This window comes from Brachypodium distachyon, chromosome 3 (assembly GCF_000005505.3).
Source record: "Brachypodium distachyon strain Bd21 chromosome 3, Brachypodium_distachyon_v3.0, whole genome shotgun sequence".
Classification (NCBI taxonomy): Eukaryota; Viridiplantae; Streptophyta; class Magnoliopsida; order Poales; family Poaceae; genus Brachypodium; species Brachypodium distachyon.
The window spans coordinates 36,997,371-37,020,887 of record NC_016133.3 but is presented as its reverse complement, the minus strand read 5'-3'; the positions used below and the strand labels follow the sequence as shown (position 1 = coordinate 37,020,887).

The following is a 23,517-nucleotide window of genomic DNA, read 5'->3' as shown; positions in this document are numbered from 1 at the left end:
GAAGCTTCCAACAAACGGGCAAAAGCGCGCGTGTCCGGGAAGGGGAGCCTGCGGAGGGGGGGCGTCCGCAAGCAATTGAATCGGAGTGGAGTGCCGGGGAGAGCAGGAACAGAGTCAACCCACAGCCTAGCTTGCAATGAAATTCTCTTCTCCATATTCTCAAATCTTTGGAGAAATATGTATCCAATCATTTTATTCCTCTTCGAGGAACTCCTCTGCACTAGTACTTTTAAGAAATATAATAATACCACTTCCTATGATCCTAAATTTTTGTTGTGATTCTACTTCAAACTTGAACTAAAACCACCACAAGAATTTAGGATCGGAGGTAGTACGATATAACACGCGAAGAGTATATATCTTTATACATCTTTGTTTTTGACGTGTATGTATGTGTTATGATATTGTTTTAAATAATCAAGTGTTAAATGCGTGTCACATGTGCCAGACCGGTATAAGAAATAGTTCAATTCAGGGTAGGCCAGCCAGCCATTTGTAAATGCTGACATGGTGTGTCTGACGTGGTTTTGGACTAAATCTAAATGAAGTTGGAATCATGAGCATGATTGATTGTCAGAAATACGGAATCAATCACCTAGTACAAGTAGAAGTTTTAAATGTGGGCCACCTTTTATTTGTACGTGGTTCTACAACTGTACCAGGGATGAATAGAAGATTTGAGAATTGAACTAGAAGCGGGACTTTCGCGGGATCCCATTTGCACCCTTAACTGTACCCCTTATGTTCCACAACGTAACTTTTGTTGATTGTCAATTTTTTTAAAAATTTGACCAACCATATAATAGAAAATATTAACATCTGTGCTGCGAAATGAAGATCACTAGATCAGTTTTCAAATATATTTTTATATATCTTGGTTTAATATTATATATGTTTCACAAAAAACGCATATTTTGCAACCATTCTAGTTAGGCTTTGCTAAGTTATCCTTCGTGAACACCACGACCCTACAAAGGTACATGCAAAAAATATTCTTACGAGAAACTTTGAGTTTCCAAGTGGCTTTGCGATGAAAGCGACAGTTCTAACTAATTAACGCCGTATAAAAAATTTCACTGCGAACCGTGCCGAGGAGTTTAAATCCCAAGAGAACACGTCGGGTCGATCAATGAGGTGGACATCAGCCAATTTAGCACATATTTTATTTCATGTCGTGCATCTCTGGTTCAGCCGTGCCGTGAAATTTTGATTCCAATAAGATAAATAAGATTGACAAAAAATTCCCACCCACCCCCGGTTAAAAGAAGAGAACTTTGCACCGAAGTCCAAAATGTGACAACACCCGAGCAATTGTGCCTGCTCGCAAGATACGCACGTTTCCGGGACGATGCTGACACGTAGCCGTGTGGTAGGTACGTGCATGCGACCGTTGAATTCCTTTGCTTCATCTGGCCTTGCCAGGTCCGCCGGCCACGCTTGTCGTTGCCAACGCCCTCGCATGCATTATCTTAAGGGAGCCCTTATCTTAATGGAGAAAAGGCTAATGATTGACAACCATGCACTACACGCTGAGAGTAGATATCTCTAGATTTTTTTAGTTACTGGAGTAGTAGCGTCTGTGAAAGTCCACACACCAACCGCTCTTAGCAGTAATTAACAGGATTGTTAGGCAGAATGTTTCTTTAAGATTGTCACACCAGTTTTTTTTTTGTAAGAAAGATCCTTAGGTGCATGCTAGCTACCCCTGTACCGCGATAAAAAAAAAGTCTATTCCCTGGCGACCCTTGAAAACTGAATTCAGTTTGTGCTTGACGTCAGCGGACTGGGGCAGGTAAGCTACCCTCTTGCAGCAAGAAATGACTACACGAAATCATTAGTTTAATTGTTTACATATATAGTCAATGTAAAAACCCCTAAGAAAATCATGTCCAATAAAGTAGATGCTGCATGCCACTCATCAATAAAACTATGACAATACGTTCTCCTGCGCACTAAAGTCATCAGAAGTTTGCTAGGTTCTATAAAGTTGAACACTTTAACTTAGCTTGCTGTCAAAAAAAAGTTTAACCAGCTTAGCTGAGTGAACACAGGTTTTGGCTGGAATGTACGTGCGCATGGTTTGGACTGAGGCGTCCAAACTTTTGGGTACAATTAAAAAAAAACAGTACATCCATTTCTAAATATAAAACGTTCTAATTTTGTTGTAAATCAGTTTTCTTAAAATTAACCAAATTTGTAAGAAAATGTATCAACTCTATAATACTCCGTATCAAATAAGTATAGTATGAAAATATATGCATGATAAATTGAATAAAACTAATTTAGAGTCCCAAATGTTATTGGTTTTTTCTATAAAAAATGGTCAAAGTTTAATTAAGTTTGGTTTAGGAGAAAGTTAGAACTTCTTTGGGCACCGTATAGCTAAGAAGATTACATTGAAAACACGGCTATTTACGTAGTACAAAACAAAAACTAAAACACTAGAAACAACAAACTCATTGCTCTGCTCCAAGTTGTCGCCAGTAGGATTGTAATTATATTGTTCAAAGCAGCTGTGTGGAAAGGACCATTTCCGAGCAGAAAGGTGGGATTGCACGACAATACTACTATAATTACCCAAGTAAAACGTGGAAGAAAAAGGCTGACAACACTAAGTGAGAACCATACATGGATCCATGTAGGAAGTCAAACTAAACAAGGGATAATTCCACGGGAAAAAAGAGAGGAGAACAGTATGTTCAAAAGCAGTTGGTACGCTTCTCTCTGTCGGGCAAATTTTCTTTTTTCGGGTCGGGCAAATTTTCTTCCCGGAGATCTTTCTTTTCTCTTCTTTCCAATTTTCCAATCCCTAGCTTTTTAATTGGCTCGAAGCAGCTGATCGGAGAGTTTCAGGGACGGGGAAATGAGTTGTTGTTAATTAAAGACAAAAGGAGGAGGCCGGAGACATGTATACACAATCGATGGATCGATCGACCTTCTAGGAGAAAGCGACCGCTTAATTATGCGTTTCGCTTTACCGTCGATCTTCTCGGGCCCTGCCTGCTGGTCGTGTGGACTTGTTAGGCCAGTACTACATCGAATTTGACGACCGTTAAGGACTTGAGGCCAGGTTTGATGTGATCTGGCATGCACGTTGTGTTCAACGAGGATTCCTGAGGACTGATGGATCGATTCCTGGTCCATGCTAAAGGTGTAAAGGTGCAAGACAAGGAGACCCCTTCTCCCCTGTGTTATTGCTGCTGATGTTTTTACTAAAACGGTGTTAAAAGGTCAGAATAATGATATGTTTGTGGGTCTGGCTGCTGATTTGGTAGAGAAGGGAGTGGCCATTTTGCAATATGCAGATGATACAGTTATTTGCTTGCAACATGATTATGAGAAAGCTATTAACATGAAACTGTTGCTGTATCTTTTTCAGTTGATGTCTGGTCTTAAGATTAATTTTTCCAAAAGTGAGATCTTTATGATTGGTGGAGATAATGAGGTGGCTGCTGAATATGCAAACACGTTTGGTTGTGAGATTAGTTCCCTTCCTCTGAAGTATCTTGGTGTTTCTGTGAGTTTTGCTCCCATTAAAAATAAAGATTGGGACTTTTTGGATACCAAATTTCTTAAAAGGCTAGAAGCCTGGAAAAGATGTTGTCTTTCTATGGGAGGGAGAGTGGTGCTGCTTAATGCCTTTCCTCTCTAATCTGCCCTCTTATCATATGTCCATGTTCCTGTTTAATAAAACTTTTATGAAAAAACTGGACAAACATAGGAGAAAGTTCCTATGGCAGCAAAATGAAGCTAAGAGGAAATATCATTTGGTTAAATGGTCTAGAGTGTGTAGATCAAAAAGGAAGCGGGGCTTGGGGTGAAAGACTTGAGAAAACAAAATATTAGCCTTCTATGCAAATGGTGGTGGAGATTAGAAACTGAACAAGGCCTATGGCAAGATTCGGTAAAAAAGAAGTATTTGGTCCATTATTCCGTTCCAACTGTGAAAGTAAAACAAAATGATTCCCCCATCTGGAAAGCCTTACTTAAGGTTAGGGCTGTTTACCTTAATGGGAGGCTGGTTAAACTGAGAAGTGGTGACTTAGTAAGACTTTGGGAAGATGCCTGGGATGTCTCTAATACTTCTCTTGCTACCCAATTTCCTGAATTATATAGTATTTGTGTTACTATTAAAACTTTTCTTGATAATGGGGCCCAGGGGCTCTTTAGAAGACAGTTACATCCTACCTTGGCTGTGCAATGGGAGAGTATACAGCAAAACGTGGCTAATCTTGAGTTGTCTGATCAGGGGGATGTGGTTGGTTGGCACCTAGGAAAGTCTGGTACCTTTACTGTTAAATCTATGTATCGTTAGCTTGAAAGAAATTTAGCTGGTGCTCATCATAAGTGGATCTGGAAAGCTAAGATTCCTCTTAAAATTCAGATTTTCTTGTGGTTGCTCTTTCAGAATGCTATCTTAACAAGAGATGTGCTGTTAAGAAAACACTGGAAAGGTTCTACTGTGTGCTCCTTTTGTGGGCAGCAGGAAACTGCTAGGCATTTGTTCTTTCAGTGTTCTGTTGCTAAAGTGGTTTGGGGAGTATGTGGATCTTTGTTTCGGGCTCATACTGTGCCTTCCTCTTTGTGGCAATTTTTTGCTTGGATGCATGCTTATTTGCCTGGTGGTGATCGTTTCTTTGTTGTGGGCTTAGCTGCTGTTCTTTGGGCAACCTGGAAATGTAGGAATCGTGTGACTTTTGAGGCTTATAAACTCAGGTCCCCTTTTGAGATTATTTTATCGGCCTGTGCAAATCTTTTGTCTTGGGCAGGTCTTCAGAAGGGCGTGGATGCGGAGCTGCTTCGTGATGGTGCTCAGAAGTTGATTGCGAATGCTCAGTTGCTGATGCAGCGCTTGAAGGAAGGTCCATCCATGATGCCAGTAGACGCAACAGTGCCAAGATTGACTGAAGGATAATCTGCTTGCCTCAGTGTTGATGTTTTGTTTCTCTGTTCGTTTGCTCCATTTTGTAATGAACTGATGTCTAAATAAGTGTAGGTTCGGTAGGGGCAGGTTTTCGTTCCATAGTTAGCATCCGATTGCGGATGCTAGTCAGTGGGTTTCCTGCCCAAGTAATAGGTTAGTGTGCTTAAAGACTTCTATCTTGCTGGAGCTGTTTGAAACTTTGTATTTCCGTTGCTTGAAGTAATGGAAAGGGGCGAGGCCCGGTTGGGATACACACCACGTCCGGATTCCATTCACTGGAGCGCGTTTTTTTCCCGGTGGAAACCGGACGGCCTCCCGGGTCAAACCTTGACGCGACGCCGGCCCATGGTACGCTATATCGACTGGCTTGTACCGTACATGAGAACGCATGCACATGGTAGAGTGACTAGGAATGCTAATATTGTATGGAAATTTCCACTGTCAGGCATATGTATAAGACGAAAATACGCCCGGCTGTTATGATCCAAGTTGTCTGCTGCTGGACAGATGAATGATGAATCGAATTCAGGTGCTCTTGGGAATTGGATACAAGCTTCTTCTTTTTTTTGAGAGGGAATTGGATACAAGCTGGGAATTTCTGTACAATTTGGAACTTCGTCCACTGGTCTGGATCATACCGCTTAACTGCCTGTCAAGCCCGTTTAGCCCGTGAGCCTTCAGTACAGGACTCAGGGCCGGTTGTAGTAAAAGTAATGGCCAATGAAATTGTAAACTGCCATGTTTATGCAAGATTTCTCAAAAAAAAACATGTTTATGCAAGATGAACTAACCTAAATAGGTTTTAAAAAGCCACGTGAGTCATCAAATTCAAAATATAAGAACGTAAGATCATTGACCACACCGTTATCAGGATACACACCACTCGCAAAACAAGATGTGAAACCAATGCTTTGTCACTAAATCGATGAGAAAAAATACCAAAAATAAAACATACAAAAAAAATCATGAGAACAACTAACTACATGGATGACACAATTAACAAGGATTGAGCCAGAACACTATTCCTCAAGCCAACGCCAAGAACACACACCTAGCAAAATAGATATGTACGTAAAAAAAACTAAATGTCAGATATTGATATGGGTTTCCCGATTTCTCAACGCTAAATCAATTGCTAGGGGACGATGCAATATTCCTCCAAAGCTCGTATGGTACTTTCCCTCATCTTTCATCAGCATGCATGCACTTTGTTTCATCATGACCAAGTAGAATCGATCAAGGGCCATAAAAAACCAAACGCGAGTAGTGCACCCAACGTCTCACATTGAGTGACTCAATTTGTCCAAATATTGATGCATCTATATCCAAAAGACATCTAGATAAATGTAATATTTCGTCACTTAAAATGGGACATGGGGAGTATTATTTATCAGAATTGCTAGGGAACGGTCGCATGAGAAATTTGTTTTCTCAGTTGATGGTGTGGACTGTCAGATTAGCATCATGATTCGTGTCAAAGATCATGTGAGGAAAGACCCCAGACAAATAGGAAGATTTTGTTGATTGGCTTGGTGGTCTGTATAGTTGGTCACCTACACAGGTCCAGGCTCTAGTCCTTTGCAGCCCAATTGCCATTGTTTTTTATCCATTTTGTTTTAATTTTTCCCTTGACTTCCTTTTCTTTTTTTCTTTTTGCTTTATTTGTCTTTCCTTTGTTTTTATTATGCCTTCTATTTTTTTATATGCAACTCTGTTGTTTAGAGTGAGCAGTTAAGTAAAGTTAATATTGCAGCCAATATGTGTTTTCCTTAATAATTCATTTATGTAGGTCTATTTTTTTACAAGCTCCACACTCTGAGTTTACAATTTAAATATTTGGCACTTACTAAAATAGGAATACTAGGATAATTTCACGTTTATTTTATTTTTTGTGTTCTAATGTTTTTGACGACTTGCATATCCCGAATACCACAGTTTCATGCGGGTTGCAACTGTAATTTTCTAGTTGGGTGGGCGTTGCAATTGTAATTTTTTAAATTGTGCAATGGTTTCAACTATAATGTTTTCAGTTACAGAACTTTCATTTACTCAATTGCACCATGATTGCAGCCGTAATTTCTCGATTGCAACTGTAATTTTTTTTAGTCACACCCGTTATTTTTCCCATTGCATGGGGTTGCAACCGTAGTTTTTCAATCGCACCTATAAATTTTTTCCGTTGCATGAGGTTGCAATTGTAAGGTTTTTTATTTGCACTTGTGATATTTTCAATTGCACAAGGAGTGCAACTATAATTTTCTTGCAGAACTTTCATTTACTCAATTGCACCATGATTGCAACTGTAATTTTTTTTAGTCACACCCGTTATTTTTCCCATTGCATGGGGTTGCAACCGTAGTTTTTCAATCGCACCTATAAATTTTTTCCGTTGCATGAGGTTGCAATTGTAAGGTTTTTTATTTGCACTTGTTATTTTCAATTGCACAATGAGTGCAACTATAATTTTCTTGATTGCCCATAACTACAACTATAATTTTTATGGTTGTACAATGGTTGCAACGTTGCAGTGTGGTACGTGTTCCAAAAAAAAATTAGCTTCCGACCTAGCAGTGTCTATTTTTCTGAAGCTAAGCCCAAAGTGCTTTATGACATAGAATTAGCAAAGGTAAAAATGTCAGCCATTAGCAAAGGTAAAAAATGTCAGCCGAACACCACAACGCACGGCCGGTTTTAATTGCAATAAGTGGTTTTTCGTTGCAATAGTGCACAATCGCAACTAATAATGTTCGTTGGTAGGCGTGGCAAGAAACACCGATGCTATAAGGTAACGCAACCGAATTTAGGGTGTCGAAATACCACATGCTTTATTGCAACTAAGGGAGGCGTGACAATAGGGTATTTATGCAACGATCTTTGCGATGCATAAGTTGTATTGTGGAGTTGCTATAGATCTAATGGCAACAACCCATGCTAGTTGTGAAAAAGCATTATTGCGACGCCAGAGTATGGTAGCAATACAGTAATTTGCAACGATATATGGGTGTGGTGAAACCCTATTGGGTGTTGCTATAGTCGTATAGGATATCACGACAAAATAAGAGGCATGGCTATAGTCCATAGGATATCACAACTAAACAAGAGTCATGGCTATAGTCGTATAGGATTTCACAACGAAATAAGACTCGTGGCTAGAGGTATAAAGAATATCGCGACGATCCATAAGAGGTAGCAACATGCCTACATAGTATTGCAACGACACATCGCACGTCAGAACTAGCCTAAAGGGTATTGCCACAGACCATGTGTCGTCGCAATAGGCCTACATGTTGTCGCAACGTCATATGACACGTTGCTGTAGGCTGACTGCCTATAACCACGAGGAACATGGCGTCGCTACATGTGAAGGGCTAACGCAACGTTCTAAGAGACTGGCTATAGGCTCAAAGGATAGTGCAACAAAATTATAGTAGTGGCTACAGGCTCAAAGGCTAGGGCAGCGAACTCCGGGATGCGAGGCAACAGGCCCAAAGGGCTACGGCAACGAAATTATAGGAGTGGCTACAGGCGCAAAGGCTAGGGCAACAAACTGAGGGATGCGAGGCAAAAGGCCCGAAGGGCTATGGCAACGAAATTATAGGAGTGGCTACAGGCTCAAACAAAAAATGATCACCGATAGCACATAAAAAAATGTGACGTTGCTATAGGCTCTACATCGCAACGAAATATGGCACGACGTTGTACGATCTAGGACTGGCGCAACGGCATTGTTTTGGATATTTAACTGGTAATTCAACTGCAATTAAATGACCAGAATAGAAATGATGCAAAAAAAAATATTCCACTATTGAAATAAATCCAGCATTCACTCTTACAATCTCATGGACATAACGATCATATCCATAATAAATACATTGTATATATGAAGCTATGGAACCTAGCAATTACTGTCCACTCATTCAATCGAACAACATGGCAGCCTTCATGGGATCACCAATCTTGAGTGTTGTGATTGTGGAACATCTAGCCCCGTTAGGTTTTCATTGTCCTGTTGAAGAGATACATGAACCAAATAGAACATGTCTTGCAATTAAGCAGCAGCAAAATTTAAAACTAAAGTGGAAATGCAAAGTTTGATTTGCATTAGAAAACACAGTTCTAGTTACCTGATCTTTGAACTTGCTTGTTGATTGCATTTTAGCACGCTGTAACGCCAAATGCTGTGGAGTAATGTATGTTTGATGTGGCCCCTTAGCTGCTTCCTTAGAGAACGCCAGACCTTTAGATTTGAAAGATTTAGTATTGCGATTTGTGGGTGGCGTATTTTCTTTTTGTGTCTTGGCAGTGATTGCTGGCTGCTTCTGGCATTTTAAAGTTGTTGGAACAATGTTAGCACTATATATTGAGATGCATATATCCTTGATGCTTGGAAGCATTGTTATATGCCATTACCTGAGGGTGTGTTCCTGTTGTCTTTGCATCATTTATATCCGTAGTCTTTGTAGCTTCAAGTTGTGTTGCATCATTTATATCCATGGTCTTTGTTTCTTCAAGTCTTGTTGCATCATTTGTAACCTTATTCTTTATAGCATCAAGTTTTGTTGCATCATAGGTATCTGTTGTCTTCATAGCTGCAGGGTCTCTTGCCTCAATGGTTACAGGGGTACTCTACGTTTTAAAACAAGAGGGCAGTTATTAAAAATCGTATGCTGATTTCCAAATTACATAGCGAATGCAGATTGTTAGCTCTAACGAAATGCATAAATCCACGATTGTTGCAAACATTCTTCAATTTCATTACCTTTGGCAATGGTTCTTGTGTGTGTTGTTCTATTTCATGAATGGTTGTAGCTTCATGTTCTGCATTGTTGGTTTCAGGGGCACTCTACATGTTTACAAAAAAGGGCAGGTGAGATAGCTTTCATATGGATAGGAGTGGATCACAACCAATTAAATATGTTCATTGCCATAATAAATCAAAGTTGATTACCTTCTGGACAAGTGTTGATAACCTGTGCTGAGCCAACAAAGCATGAACCTCTTGCCTCATTTCTTCTCTAATGGATTTTTTTAGGTCTTCCTTCTCTGCTTCCCTTTCAGCAGCTTCCTTTGCAAGCTTTCCTTTTAATATTTCAACCTCGCGGGCTTGTAGTTCCAGTCTTTCTTGAAGCAGTTGGTTTTTGGTTGGATAGGTCGACAAATATCCACGACCATGTAACTTGGTTGTTTTGGTTCCTGTTGTCTCCTTGTATGCAGACTGCAAAACAATGTCTTCCTCACCTGCTATGAGCTTCATCGTTCTTGATTCTCCTTCCAGCAACTCTTCTGAATCTGCCGCACCCAACTTTTCGCGTGCATTTAGCTGAGGGAAAGAAACAAGTGCGTTTCATAATTTTGGTCATGTTGTGAAAGAATATTTAAATTTAAATGTGAAGCAATAATTTGAAGAAATTTGTACTCACGTAAATTCTTTCAGAAACGTCGTTTGACCATTTTCCTTTCTTGCTGTGAGTGATTTGCAAAGTTCCACGGGACGTGGCTTGACACCATTTTCATCTCTCTACGAAGGCAATATTGAACGTCAGTACATATCACTGTTGGTTGTATCTGAAGTTTTAAAAAATGCAACTAATATTTACTTGTTCCCAGCTACACTGAGAGAGGTTTTGAACCCATCACATGTTGGGTCTTCATCTGTTTATGATTAGTGGAGTTTTGGCTGCTAACCCTCTGCAACAAATGAACAATTACTGTTAAGCAACAAAAACTGTACGACTGCTTGAGTTCTTAATTTTAGGAAGAAGTTGATGACCTTGAATTTTGAAGATCCAAAGTAGAGGATCAAATAGTGCCACTCCAGAATGTGTAGGTCTCCAGGCGTGTGTCTCATTCTGTCATCGTAATTCTTGTACGCCCTGTAGGTAGCACTCAAAGAAGATCGCCATCCTTTGTAGCGCTCTTTGGCAATCTGCAATATTATTTCCTTTGCATCGGCTTTGTTCGCCAGGTCCCATCCACGCTGTACAAAAATGAACAGATGAGAGACCGAATATTTTAAATGATCGAATAAACAGAAACTGATGGACTATGAACATACCATTACATCCATTTACTATTTTATTCTTCACGATTTGGTGTATATCTTTCCAGCGTTTAACTCCAATTAGTGGAGCAGCTAACCTGGTGTACGTCACCACCTCATCCACGAATGTTCGTGCGTTATCTCCACAGGGACCACCAAGGTTTGGGGAGAATTCAATTGAAAGTTTTTGAGTGCGACTCTTCAATCTCTTTCGTGACGCAGCTAGCCCTTTCAGCGTACCTCGTCCACGTTTGTTGGGAGCTACATCAAATGAAAGATGCAGAATTGCACTTGCAGATTAATTAATTGTTGAAGAACCAAAAATTGCACTATAGAAATCAGTAAAGATATATTGAGGAAGCTTTAGAAACCTTTTGCCTTATCCTTGTTGTGTCTAGCATGACTTGGCCATTGTTGCGGTGGCGTTGTGCTGCTGTCTTTGCTCTCATTGCTCTCTTGGCCGTCACCATCTACTTGTGTAGGTTCTTCAGTTGGAACACATGTCTTGTAAGCCACTGAATGTTTTTGAAAGAAAAACAGTTAGTACATTCACATATTGTATAATTAAGAAATAAGATTGAAGTACAAAATAATTACTAATTTCCTCCAGAAGCCCTTCTTCCTTTAACCATTCTTCGTATGATGTGATTGCTTCTCTCCTGAATTCATCATGTAGATCTGTGATGTCCAAACTATACGTCATGAAGAGTGCATCGATAGGTACAAGTAGTTAGTCTACTAAAGCACAGTGTGTAGATAATTATATATATGCATGGCAACACAAAACCTTGTGTTTCCCTCTCGAGAAGCCAATCTTTATAGGCATCTATTGGTTCATCAGAACCAGGAGCATCATCATCGACATCAGGCGTACCCTCCCTGGGACGCTTAATGGGTGTAATCTGGACATGCTTGTCATGTTGTTCGTCTTCTCTCAGTATAGCCATGATTTCCTTCTCTTCAGCCAGCGCCGTCATCATTCGGACTGCATCTGCGGGGAAATCAATCACTACCACAGTTGCTATATCACGGCCATGTCTCTTTTTGTAGTATAGGTAGTCCCTGGCAGAATACCCAAGTTGTTGTTTGAAACCTACCAAGGCTTCAAATGATATGTCGGACTTGTCAATTTGTCCTCGGACGATCCGTTCAGGCAGTCCTGGTGCTCTCATGCAGTGCACGGTTATAGTACATATCTCACCTAACTTGGGTGCCCTATATGTTCACAAAAAAATCACTGATGTAGCACCAATAGAGCCATATTGAATATAATTGTTCTGTACATGGTTTCGAACGTATTCAACAGATTAAGGTTACCTTGAAACAAACTAATATATGGTTAAATTCGTCTCATGAAAAAGATTACAGCATGTTCATCGCTATAATGATTTCTGTGTCCTAAATCATCGGTACAGAAAAACAGTAATTGGCGGTATACATGAATCTGTCCTATATGACATACATGAATATGACATGCATCGATGGGAAAAAATTTAGATGATCCATGGATGGGAATCGAAAACCTAATGATCGAGCAGACGAATAAATTGAAACGCCACGATCAATCGATTTGAAAACAAAAAGAACAAAAATCCAGATAGAGAATCAATTTGCGATAAACTATGGAAAGCGTTTTTATGGCAGATACAAACCTAAAGCCTCCTGGGATCATCAGTTCTTCCTCAAATTTGACCTCATGGGTTTGGGCCGTACCAGCTCGTGGGGTTGTGTCGGCATCGGCGTTTCTGGAATTGGAGATAGATGCCATGGATCGAAGCCTCGGTAGCAGAAGCAAGCAGGGCAGAGAGGAGGAACCGAACGCGATGGAGACCTTGCCTTCTCGATCGTAATTATCCCGTCTCCTACGGCGCTTGTTTAGCAGGGAAAGTGTTGGGGCGGGGGAGATAATTCGGGGTGGTTATGGATCTTTTATATGGAAAAACCAGCGGCAAGTCGTGCGGCCGAAAATTTTCTTGGGCAAGACATGGCGGCAAAGCTTGGTGGGGGAACATTTGGCATCTAAATTTGAAAGAATTTTACAACGCAATACAAGGCGAGTGGCAAAGATGGCAACACAAAACTGATCTACATTTTCCTCGTGTGGTTGATGTTACCAGTTTAATCTTGTTGCTAGTTCGTTTTCCTTTATGAACTTGTGTCTGTGTCACGTCCAGAATGTGATCTAGATTGTTGTGTGTGCTGCCATGTCATTAGGTAGGACGCGAAATAAGGCTAGGTAGTTTTGCTTGTAAGCCTGACTTGTGCTAGTTCACGAGGGGCAGCTTTCCCGTTTGATTTCTGTTAGAGATCGCTCGGCACTATCCGGATCCGTGGGATGGCGCGGCATTGAGGATCGTGGCGAGATGCCGGTGCGTTCGCTAAGACGGCGCAGTCCGAGGAATAAGAAGGAAGCAGAAAAGACGCACGGTTACGCGTCGCAAAAAAACCAGTCTCATTTCCTGTGTGTGTCCTTCGCTGCTGCAGAGTCTGCCGCAGTAGAGAGCAATTGAGAGAATTGGGAACCAGCGACTGAATCTCCTGTGTTAATCCACCGTGTTCGTGTGTGTGCTAGGGCCTTAGATTCTAACAGTTGATTCCTTCTCAGTTTAACTACATCTTGATTGGCGAAAAATAAGGGCGAAAATCTTAACGTAATCATAGGAACGGAGGGAGTACTGAAAATTAGGAACAGAGGGAGTACTGAAAAATTAGGAACAGAGGGAGTACTGAAAAAGCATATGAAAGTAATCATAGGATTAACTATCCTGAAATGTGCCATTGAGAAGCTGGATATCAGTCCAATAAATAAAAAATGGGATCAGGAATATCATTTTATCATTTGTTGTAGGACCAAATAATTGAAACCTGCAGATTTTTGGATGAGCATCAACTTTGTTTTCAACTCAATTTGTCATATGAACTCTGAGCAATGGCCAAGTTTGATTGACAGAGGATGGAATTGGGGGACTATACCAGCTGTTTTCAACTCAATCTAACAAATTGTCCAGCAATGATGTTCTTAGAAGAAAAGAAAAGCTGAACAAGAGGCTAATGTAAATATTCAGGCTTCATACCGAAGTTAATTTGCTGAGAGGCGGAGGTCGTGCGCGGGCAGGTCTAGCCGCCGCATGAGCGCTAGCTTGGCGACCTCCACGGCCTCGGACGCGCACGTCGTGGCGTCCACGCGCACCCACGAGCGCCGCCTGCCGCCGCGCTTCTTCAGGCCGTTGACACGCCGATCCCTCCGCCACCGCCGGCGACGACTCCGACGACGCTGCCGCTGCCCGCCGCGGGCTTGTCGCGGCGGTGAGGCGCATTAGAGGCGGCGCGGGGCGGGAGGAGGTGGCGGTCCTTGAGGTCGTGGTCCATGGCGGTTGGGGACTGTGGTGGGCGCGGGGTGTCAGTGGCATGGTGGGGGAGTCTGCTTAGCGTAGCGAAGGAGGTGGTGTGTGTGCGGAGGGGAAGGGATGCCGAACGGCCGCCATGGACTCGGTTTTTTTTTGGACCGCAAACGCTACCCGACTTTATATAACAAGGAAAACAAACACAGACAAATACGCCAAAGAAAGGAAACGGAAGGAGCTCCAGCCTCCACCAAGAAACAGAGAAGCCCAAAAGAAACTAAAAATAGGACTAAAACCAAATTCTTCTCTGCAACTTCCAACGCCACTGAAATCTGATCCCCTCCGCCGTTGCCGGAGTCGTCGGCAGAGGGAACGAGCTCTCGTAGGCCACGCACCAGGCACTGGAGAAGTCCCTCGTAGGCCATGGACTCAGGTTGGCATGCCGAAGACGTGGTGCATTTCCTACTGCAGATTCGCCACATCTCCCCTCATGTTTCAATAGTTCCTCGGTGCATCGGCACGGATCATACTAATTGTCATACGAGTATGCGATATATTTGCAAGTGTAATAAACACAGGGTTTGTCCACGTGGACACGGTCAAATCTGAGATCGCTAACTGGCTGTTGCCACTAAAGTCTGTTGAAAAATTTAAATTTGTAGGGCCGGTCGCAATCAAATCTTCGTCTCCTAATCGCTGAAATCAACACCTTAGTCTTATTGTTCATGGTTTTAGTGACCTTAAAAATGTATACAAATAGTGATTGTCAGAGTGGTCATGGTCAAGCCTGGTATCGTTGACTCACTATTGCTAAGGGGATTTTTGTGTGAGTGGAAAATTTACAAGATTGCCGTTTTATTTTGATGGTTTAGACTTCTGATTAGTTTATGTATGAATGACTTATATTCCATATAGGAAAAGCTTCGTTGCTATAGGCTCTATATTTATCTCAAACCATATAGGAACTTTTACTAAAGATTCATTTTACTATATTCTATACATTCTATAGGAAAAATTACATCCCTCCAACCTCTTGGAAGAAATCCTATTTGGTCCAATCAAACAAATTAACTTTGTTCCAAACAAAATCCTATGAATCAAATAGTTGTTGCATGCTCCAAGAATCAACTTTGCTCGTTTGATAATGTGACATGCTTGCAAGTTGAGATAACTCCAATAGTTGTGATGATGTGGCATGCTTGCATGTTGAGGCCTCATGTGGTTCAAAGGATTTTCATACGAATTTTGGAGGCTTGAAATAATCATTAGAAATTTTTCCTATGTTGCTCGTTTGATTCGTAGGATCAAATCATATACTCCCTCCAATCCATACTAATTGTGTCAAATTTGTCCTGATATGGATGTATATATGCCTAACAAGATACATATAATATTTCGACAATTAATATGAATCGGGGAGAGTAGCTTAAACCCACATCACATAGCTAGTCATCCAAAAAATGACTACATCCATACGGGTGAAAGAAATCAATCGAACAATTGATCCTGGTCTTCTCCGATTCTCACTCCGATCGCTTTTTACACCTGTGCTTTGCGATTGTGTTTCACTAGTGCGTGGGCCCTCCAGACATGAGCCCCACAAGGCAGGAACCCAAAATCATAAGGCACCCACGTGAACCCTCCATCTTATCCCACGGTTTCTTTTTTTTTTCCTGACCACGTTGTTTTTTCTCACAGAATCCCCAATCTCACAGAAAACGCCGCCGCTCGTTTCCCTTACAGAATCCCCAATCTCACATCTCAGCACCGCCCGGGGATTGCCGGCCGCTGCCGCCCAGGCCCGCCTTGCTGCCGCCGGGGCCAATTTCGCCGCCGCGTCTGCTATGTCCTGTCGGCCGTCGCCACCGTGGCAAATCGAGGCCACTTCCGCCTTGAGCCGCGCCTGTCGCGGCCACCTCCTCAACCACCGTCGGTGCCTCCTCTTCGCCTCGCTGGCGCCTCCTCAACCAGCACCGCCAGCCTGAGCGGAGGAACGGGGGCATCCGGTTCAGGGGAGAAAGAGGGCAGCGCGGAGCGGCTGTGTGGGAGCGCCAGAGGTTGGCGGCGACGGGAGGAGGTGCCGAGTTCACCGTCGAGTGCGAGCTTCACCGGGGCGCATCGAGCACGGCCCACGGATCGGGCACACCGAGAGCATAAAGTTGTATCAAGGTTAGGTTAGATCCTTCTCACATCTTCCTCCAAACCCTCCAGATCTATCCTAGGTTTCTCTATCGTTTTTTTTTGGTCGGGTTCTAATTAAGTTTGCCCCTGATTCGATTTCGTTTTGTGCTATGTATCGATATTGTTCTTGTAAAGTAAGAGCCAAAATGCAGATTAGGTCAAGCTATCCCTATGTTTTCAAATCAGGCTAGGTTAATTTGATGTGGATAATCAATTTTGCATGTACCTAATTGTGCAGGTTCAAGGTTTAATCCCCAATTCGATTCGTCGTGTGCCAATTTAGTTATAGGTTATAGTGAACATTTTTCCTCAAGCAACTGTGTTGAATTAGAAGTTGTACCAAATTAGGCTAAAATTAACTTCCTAAACTTTGTTGAATCATGAGTTGCTAGGCTAATTGCATAATTATTTGCTTCTGGGCCACTCAACTATTATTGCTCCATATATAGACTAAAAGTCTGCCTAAAGTCTGAAACTAGTTCTCTTTTTTCAGTTCTGTTATTTGGTTGTTATCATCAGATCTATATTTTGTGGGAATCTGGTTTTCTCAGTGTTTTTGCTGAAAAAAAGAGATCTGTTTTTGCAATATATAGGTTACCTGGTTCTAATATATAGGTTGCCTAGTCTCGTCCATTTCTGAAATTGTCAACTTAAAAACCTTGATCAAAATGCAGAGAAGTCTAAGGTGTACACAAAAAATATATGAAAAGTTTAGATCTAAACATGCCTTTTTTCTTAACCGGCCCTTTTTGCTAGTAGATTGGGCTCTTGCCTCGTCGAAATGCAGAACAGTCAATGGTGTACACAAAAAATATATGAGAGGTTTATATGATTAATTAAAAGTAAAGATATCCTTAAAGACTTCAAATTGTCAACTCGAAACTCAAAAGAAATGCAAACCAATCTAAGATTTACACAAAAAAATATTGGTCATCTTCGTCTTGGATATTGACTGGAGCGACAACTCCATCATCAATGTAGGTGTCATCAGGATCAAGGTCTTCGTCTGCTATGTCCTCATCACCGGTTCAGGCATGGGTGAAGCACGCACATTCTCAATAACTGAAGCATCACCACTGACCCCTTCCACGTCGGTCCTACGCCAAACTGTCAACTCATCTTGATTATGTTGAACATTCATATGTTCCACTCCTACTACGAGTGAGTCAGCATCGGTATCAGCAACAATATTAGAACTGTCTTCTCCTTCAGGCATTGCAAACAGGTTCCTAGGTTTCAGTCTAAGGACGCTGCACCAATTAGCTCTCTTAGCGGTTTTCACATAACACACCTGCTCTGCCTGTGTGGCCAGGATGTATGGCTCGTCTGCATATCGACGCAAAGTGGTATCAATATCGATGATCCCATATTGATCTTTATTGAACCCTCTTGATTTCGTCCTATTTGCTCCAGGAACATCAAACCACTCGAACAATACGACTTCCTTCTTGTCAGGAAATTCAAGGGTAATGATTCTTTTAAGAACTCCGTACCACTCCATGCCATCACCCATGACAACAACACCACTGTTCTGAGTGACTAGGGATTTCTCTAGATCAATGGTCCGAAAGAGAAAGCCATTAATGACACACCTATTGGACACACGAACTCGATGATCTGGACCACGAGATAGATTATATAGATTTTCTTCGACTTCTCCCTGTTCATGCAGTGTCCCAATCTGCAGTTACAGTTACATGTGAAATATATTAGTAATATACATACAAAATTGACAAGGTACAAATGATCCGAGATATATCGCTCACTTTACGTTCAAACCAAGACACAAATTGTTTCTTGTGCCTTTCTTCAACTTTGTGCATGCTGGTTTTCCTCAATTCAGCCATATGCTGTCTGAAAATTTGTTAATAATCTCCTCAGTTAAATGTATAGTCAGCACATAAATACTAGAAATTTCTAATAATAAAAATTTCACATGAAACTTACTCTATCCAATCGTTGGTCTCTTCACTGTTTGAAAGTATGTAGTACCTCATCTTCTGCAAGACAGAATCAGGTACAGTCTCGAGACTTACTATGGCACGATCGAAGTCCAATTTCCCAAATACACTTAGCCCAGAAGGTGGTTCATCAGCGCTCTGTACATGACGATCTGCCTTGTTCTCCTTTGTAGAAATGTCATCAAAGAACCGAGAACAGAATGTAGTGCACTCCTCCAAGATATATCCCTCTGCTATTGAACCTTCTGGCAGCGCTTTGTTCCTCACATAGCCTTTCAGGGTACGTAGATACCTCTCTATTGGATACATCCATCTATAGCAAACCGGGCCTCCAAGTCTAGCCTCTTCAGCTAAACGCTGGTGGGAATATCATCTCTAAGCGACAAAGGGTCTCTGAAATCAAAATGCTAAGTTTTTCGAGTTCAGGCACCTCCAGCTCCTTCGAACATATTGAGTTAAAGAAGCTGCTGAGCTGGATCAATGGGATCGCTGTAACTTCAGGCAATATATGGCGTACCACCAAGGGTATAAGTTTTTGTAACATAACATGGTAGTCATGACTTTTAACTCCAACAAGCTTGCAACCGGCGACGTCAACACATCGCCTGATATTTGAGGCATAACCATCCGGCATCTTCACCTCTTATAGAAATTTGTACATGATTTGCTTCTTTTCTTTCTCTAAGTAGTACAACCCTGGCGGCAAAGTGTATTTACCATCGGCGATCTTTGGATGCATATCCGTCCTTATACCCATATGTTGCAGATCAAGTCGAGCCTTCTCACCGTCCTTAGATTTACCATCTATACCAAGCAATGTCCCCATCAAGCTCTCACATATGTTCTTCTCAACATGCATCGCATCTAAATTATGGCATATAAGCAATGATTTCCAATAAGGAAGCTCAAAAAAAAAATACTCTTCTTCCTCCAGTTGTGCCACCTATTATCTTCATCACGCTGCTTCCTCTTCCTTGAACCAATTCCGAAAGTTACTTGCTCAAAACTAGTGTACTGCTGCAATACCTCCTCACCACTGAGCGGCACTGGACGCTCCCTGGTTTCATACCTGTTATTGAAGTTGTCCTTGTTTCTTCGCCACCAGTGGTCCAAGGGCAAAAAACGGCGATGCCCCATGTAGCAATGCTTCAAACCAAATTTTAACCAAAGGTGATCAGTATACTGGTGACAGTAAGGACAAGTAAACTTGCCTTTCGTGCTCCAACCAGATAACATCGCATATGGAGGGAAATCGTTTATTGTCCAAAGCAGTAGTGCACGTAGAGTAAAATTCTTCTTCACCTTCGCATCCCATGCTTCAACTCCTTTTTCCCATAGCAATTTAAGCTCATCGATCAGAGGCTGCAAATACACATCAATGTTCATTCCTGGAGATTTAGGCCCAAGTATCAGCATGGACATCATCCAGTAAGATTGTTTCAAGCACAACCAAGGAGGCAGGTTATAAGGAATTAGGATCACCGACCATGTAGTGTAAGTCACATTGAGCATCCCAAAAGGATTGAAGCCATCTGATGCAAGTCCCAACCTAACATTACGTGGATCCAATGCAAATTCTTTATACTGCTCGTCAACGTGATTCCATGCTAGTGAGTCGGCTGGGTGCCGCATTTTCCCATCATGCACTAATTTTTCCTTGTGCCAACGCATATGCAACGATGTGATCTCATTCATATATAATCTTCGCAGATGAGGAACAAGTGGAAAATACCTAAGTATTTTACGAGGAAGCGGATTCTTTGCTCCATCAGGATCTCTCGTTTTCCACCTACTCTCCCCACATGTTGGACACTCGTCCATATCTTTGTAGGCTCCACAAAATAACACATAGTCATTCACACAAGCATGAATCTTTTCGTAGTCCAGACCAAGATCTCAAACTACTTTTCGAACTTTATCCAAGCTATCTGGAACATAATGTCCTTCTGGGAGCAAAAGATTGAACAAGTGAAGTATCTGCTCCATGCCTTGGTTGCTAATACCGAACATGCACTTAATCTGAAATAGCCTGACAATGAAAGATACTTTGGTAGCCTCCTTGCAACCTGGGTACAATTCTTTCTTCGCTTCTTGCATTAAGTTGAAGAATTTCTTTGCAGATTCATTTGGCTCCTCCTTATCACCACTTCTTGTTATTTTTCCATCTATAGCACCACTGATTAGTGATCTAAAAAGATCTTTGGTAGAGCCTGAATCATCTCGTGCTTCGGCTTCATTGAAGTCACAATCCTCATCCATAGGTTCAGCAACGCGATGTTTCTGTTTAATAAAATCCTTGTCAAACCCTTTTGTCAGCAAGTGCTGTTCAACCTCTGTTTTTGTTATGTACACTAGGCAACGACACCTACGACATGGACATGCCGCGGTCTGGCCTGGATAGTTCCCTTGAAATTCTTTCTCAATGAATTGCTGGAAACCGGCTTGCCACGCTTCATCTGTATGTGGCAATAGCATCCAACTCCTATCAGCATCGTGTGACATCTTAATTTACAGTTCCTGCAGCGATGGAAAAAGAGCGACCAACTGATTTAACACATGCCAAACAAATGTTTCCCTCTTCTCAAATTAATGAACATGAATATGTAAATTAACCATATATATATTGACAAACTTATTTGGGTTGATACTTATTTGGGTTGAAACTTGAAAGGGCTGGTCTCTACAGATTCCTCTTCTAATTTTGTCTGGTAGGTTGAAACTTACTCCGTATTTGGGTTCAAATGGAATAAGTTCATGAGTTATCAGCCATGTGATCAGGAAGGTGAGCCTCTTCCAGGAACCGAGCTAAAAGAGGTAAGGCTTTCTTTCAGTACGGATGATGCTTATTATATTTAGCAACACTGCTTATTTGTGGATGTTCACGCCTAAAATTTGTACTTTGCCCCAAATCTGGAGAGTAGCTCCTACTCCACCGAGTGACAAGTACCAGTATACATACTTCGCGCACAAAATAAATAGCTTTGATACGGATCGAAGTATGTTAATTGTAATTTTGAACCGGTAGATGTTGTTTTGAAATGCTAGGTGTAGTTTTGAATTGCTAGATGAAGTTTTGAATTGCTAGATGTAGTTTTGAACTGCTAGAAGTAATTTACTGATCGGGTGTTCAGAGATTGCCGTCGGAGGAGGCATCGTCCCATTTTTGTTGCTTCCTACAAAATTATTGTTCCGTGCTGGTCTTGTGTGTCCAGAGGTTCTTGTTTGAGAAGGGGTCATCTCATTCTGTATGTGTTGGCATGGTTAAAAATCATAGCTTTATTTTTATTGGGAGTTGGTATTCTTACAGGAGTACTACCATTTCGTTTGAATATATACAAATGTCATTCACTTAGTTGTCAGGTAGAATTTGAATTGTGTTATACCTGTTTTCATCTATGGCATATAGGGCTTGATCATTTGATTTGTGAAGGGAATTAATATCTACTTTTATGGTATGCAGGCATCTATCTACTTTTATGGTATCCAGTCCGGTGGGTACCTGTGAAGCCCTTCTAGCGATTCATGAAGCCCCTTCGATTTTACATCCTTCGTGAGCTGGGTTCAAAGCTAACTGCTAGTTGAGGCAATTAATTAAAGGTGCTAACAGCTAGTGAATTCCTGTACGTTTCCATAGGATTTGAGTGGTCCGGGCATTCTATTCAGTTCCTTCCTATGAATTGTAAACCGAAGAGGGCTGTAATCATATATTCAAGAACATATATGGATAATCGATCTCATACCTGGGTGTGCGATTCCTGCGGGAGGCGTCGTCTCACGTATCGTACGTGCGTCTGCTTTTCTTATCTGCTTTTCTTATCCTCTCGATTTTCTGGGTTGCTGTTTAATTACAAGCATTTGTCCAATATATATAGATGCGGTACCATGAGCAATCCTAATAGGTGTTGGACACGCACTGTATAGTCAGGGTTAGGCAAGGCTGTGTGCGTGCCTTACGTACGTGCTGTTCTGGAAAAATGAACCGGGTGTTGGACTGGAGAAAACTGGGTGAACCGGGCAGTTTTACTAAAACCGGCGAACCGGACGGTTTAGGCCAAACCGACCGAGAAGCACGGATTGAACTCACAACCTATCTCTTCCCATGAGGATGCACCTGCTAGCCACCTCAGCTATCAACTCTTGCTTGCTATTGAGGGGAAAACAATTTTTTTATCCTGTTTACATCATTGGGCCTGTTCTTGAACATTTGTTTCAACTAGGCTGTGCGCCAGTTGCGGGCTTCCGGCAAACACGGACGGGAATTGACAGATTGGACCTACCAATTCCAATATCGTTGGGTTGCTTTTGTTTCATGAAGTCTCATTTATTGGCGGCATATTTTTATTTTTTTACAGTATTTATTTAAAAATATATTATTTTATTATAAATATGTGCCTTCGCAGCTCAAATTAATGTCATGTTCACAAACGTGCAGCTAATTCATAATTCTGCCGGCACATTGCGCCTGCCCCCGTTATCTCCCCGCCGTTTCTCCACTTGGTGGACACCAGAACCCGATTCGGTCCCATATAAAAAAAAAGGGTTGAGAATTTTTCTTTTTTTTGCCTTACCAAATAGCGACCGCTTACATGTGTTGCAATAGAACTTCGATTGTTGCAACCCAGTAAGAGCATGGTTGCTATATCGAAAACTCTCTTGCATCCATTAAGGGTTGCGTTGCTATAAAAAATATGTTTCTGCAACGACTACGTCATGTTGCCATTTCCAATGGCACGTTTGCATCGCTTTTGATTTTGGTTGCTATATCCAATAACCGTTTGCCACCATTCAGCTTTACGTTGCTATTTCTAATGGGTCGTTCGGAAATATTCGTTGCCATAGAAAATCCTTTTGCAGCAAGTACCATTGGCATTATTATATCGAATAGGTCCTTCGCAACGCCCAACAATTGTTGTTGTACCAAATGCTCTTTTGCAACCCTTACATAACAAGTGGCAATAACGCAGATCTTAATGCAACGCAAACATGTATCGGGGCGATATGTCATAATTATTGCAACCCCAATAATTGAAAACACAACAATACAAATCCGTTGCAACATTACCCGCT

At 41.6% G+C, this 23,517-nt stretch overlaps 1 protein-coding gene and 1 long non-coding RNA gene across 6 annotated transcripts; one reads left to right on the top strand and one right to left on the bottom strand.

The window, feature by feature from the left end:
• Positions 1 to 8,756: 8,756 nt before the first annotated feature.
• On the bottom strand, positions 8,757 to 14,183 carry LOC104583703. Of its 5 annotated transcripts, none has more exons than XR_731629.3 (14): positions 12,617 to 13,879; positions 12,062 to 12,179; positions 11,752 to 11,955; positions 11,562 to 11,642; positions 11,336 to 11,479; positions 10,980 to 11,225; positions 10,695 to 10,901; positions 10,522 to 10,612; positions 10,345 to 10,442; positions 9,873 to 10,244; positions 9,684 to 9,767; positions 9,335 to 9,550; positions 9,049 to 9,243; positions 8,757 to 8,930 (listed from the first exon to the last, which is right to left on the bottom strand). XR_731629.3 is itself a non-coding variant. In XM_010236787.3 (14 exons), the coding sequence occupies exons 10-14, from the start codon at positions 10,176 to 10,178 to the stop codon at positions 8,865 to 8,867; spliced, it is 867 nt and encodes a 288-aa protein (XP_010235089.1). In that variant the 5' UTR covers positions 10,179 to 10,244; positions 10,345 to 10,442; positions 10,522 to 10,612; positions 10,695 to 10,901; positions 10,980 to 11,225; positions 11,336 to 11,479; positions 11,562 to 11,642; positions 11,752 to 11,955; positions 12,062 to 12,179; positions 14,039 to 14,183; the 3' UTR covers positions 8,757 to 8,864. The 5 variants fall into 5 exon arrangements, 4 of the variants coding, with proteins under 4 accessions (XP_010235089.1, XP_010235092.1, XP_010235090.1 ...); XM_010236787.3 differs by lacking the exon at positions 12,617 to 13,879 and adding an exon at positions 14,039 to 14,183; XM_010236790.3 differs by lacking the exon at positions 12,617 to 13,879 and adding an exon at positions 14,039 to 14,183 and having other exon boundaries at positions 11,063 to 11,225.
• Positions 14,184 to 15,976: 1,793 nt separating this feature from the next.
• LOC112271605 lies at positions 15,977 to 22,202 on the top strand. The gene is made up of 2 exons (XR_002964881.1): positions 15,977 to 21,264; positions 21,911 to 22,202. It is a non-coding gene; the product is annotated as an uncharacterized LOC112271605 (long non-coding RNA).
• The last annotated feature ends 1,315 nt before the right edge of the window (positions 22,203 to 23,517 follow it).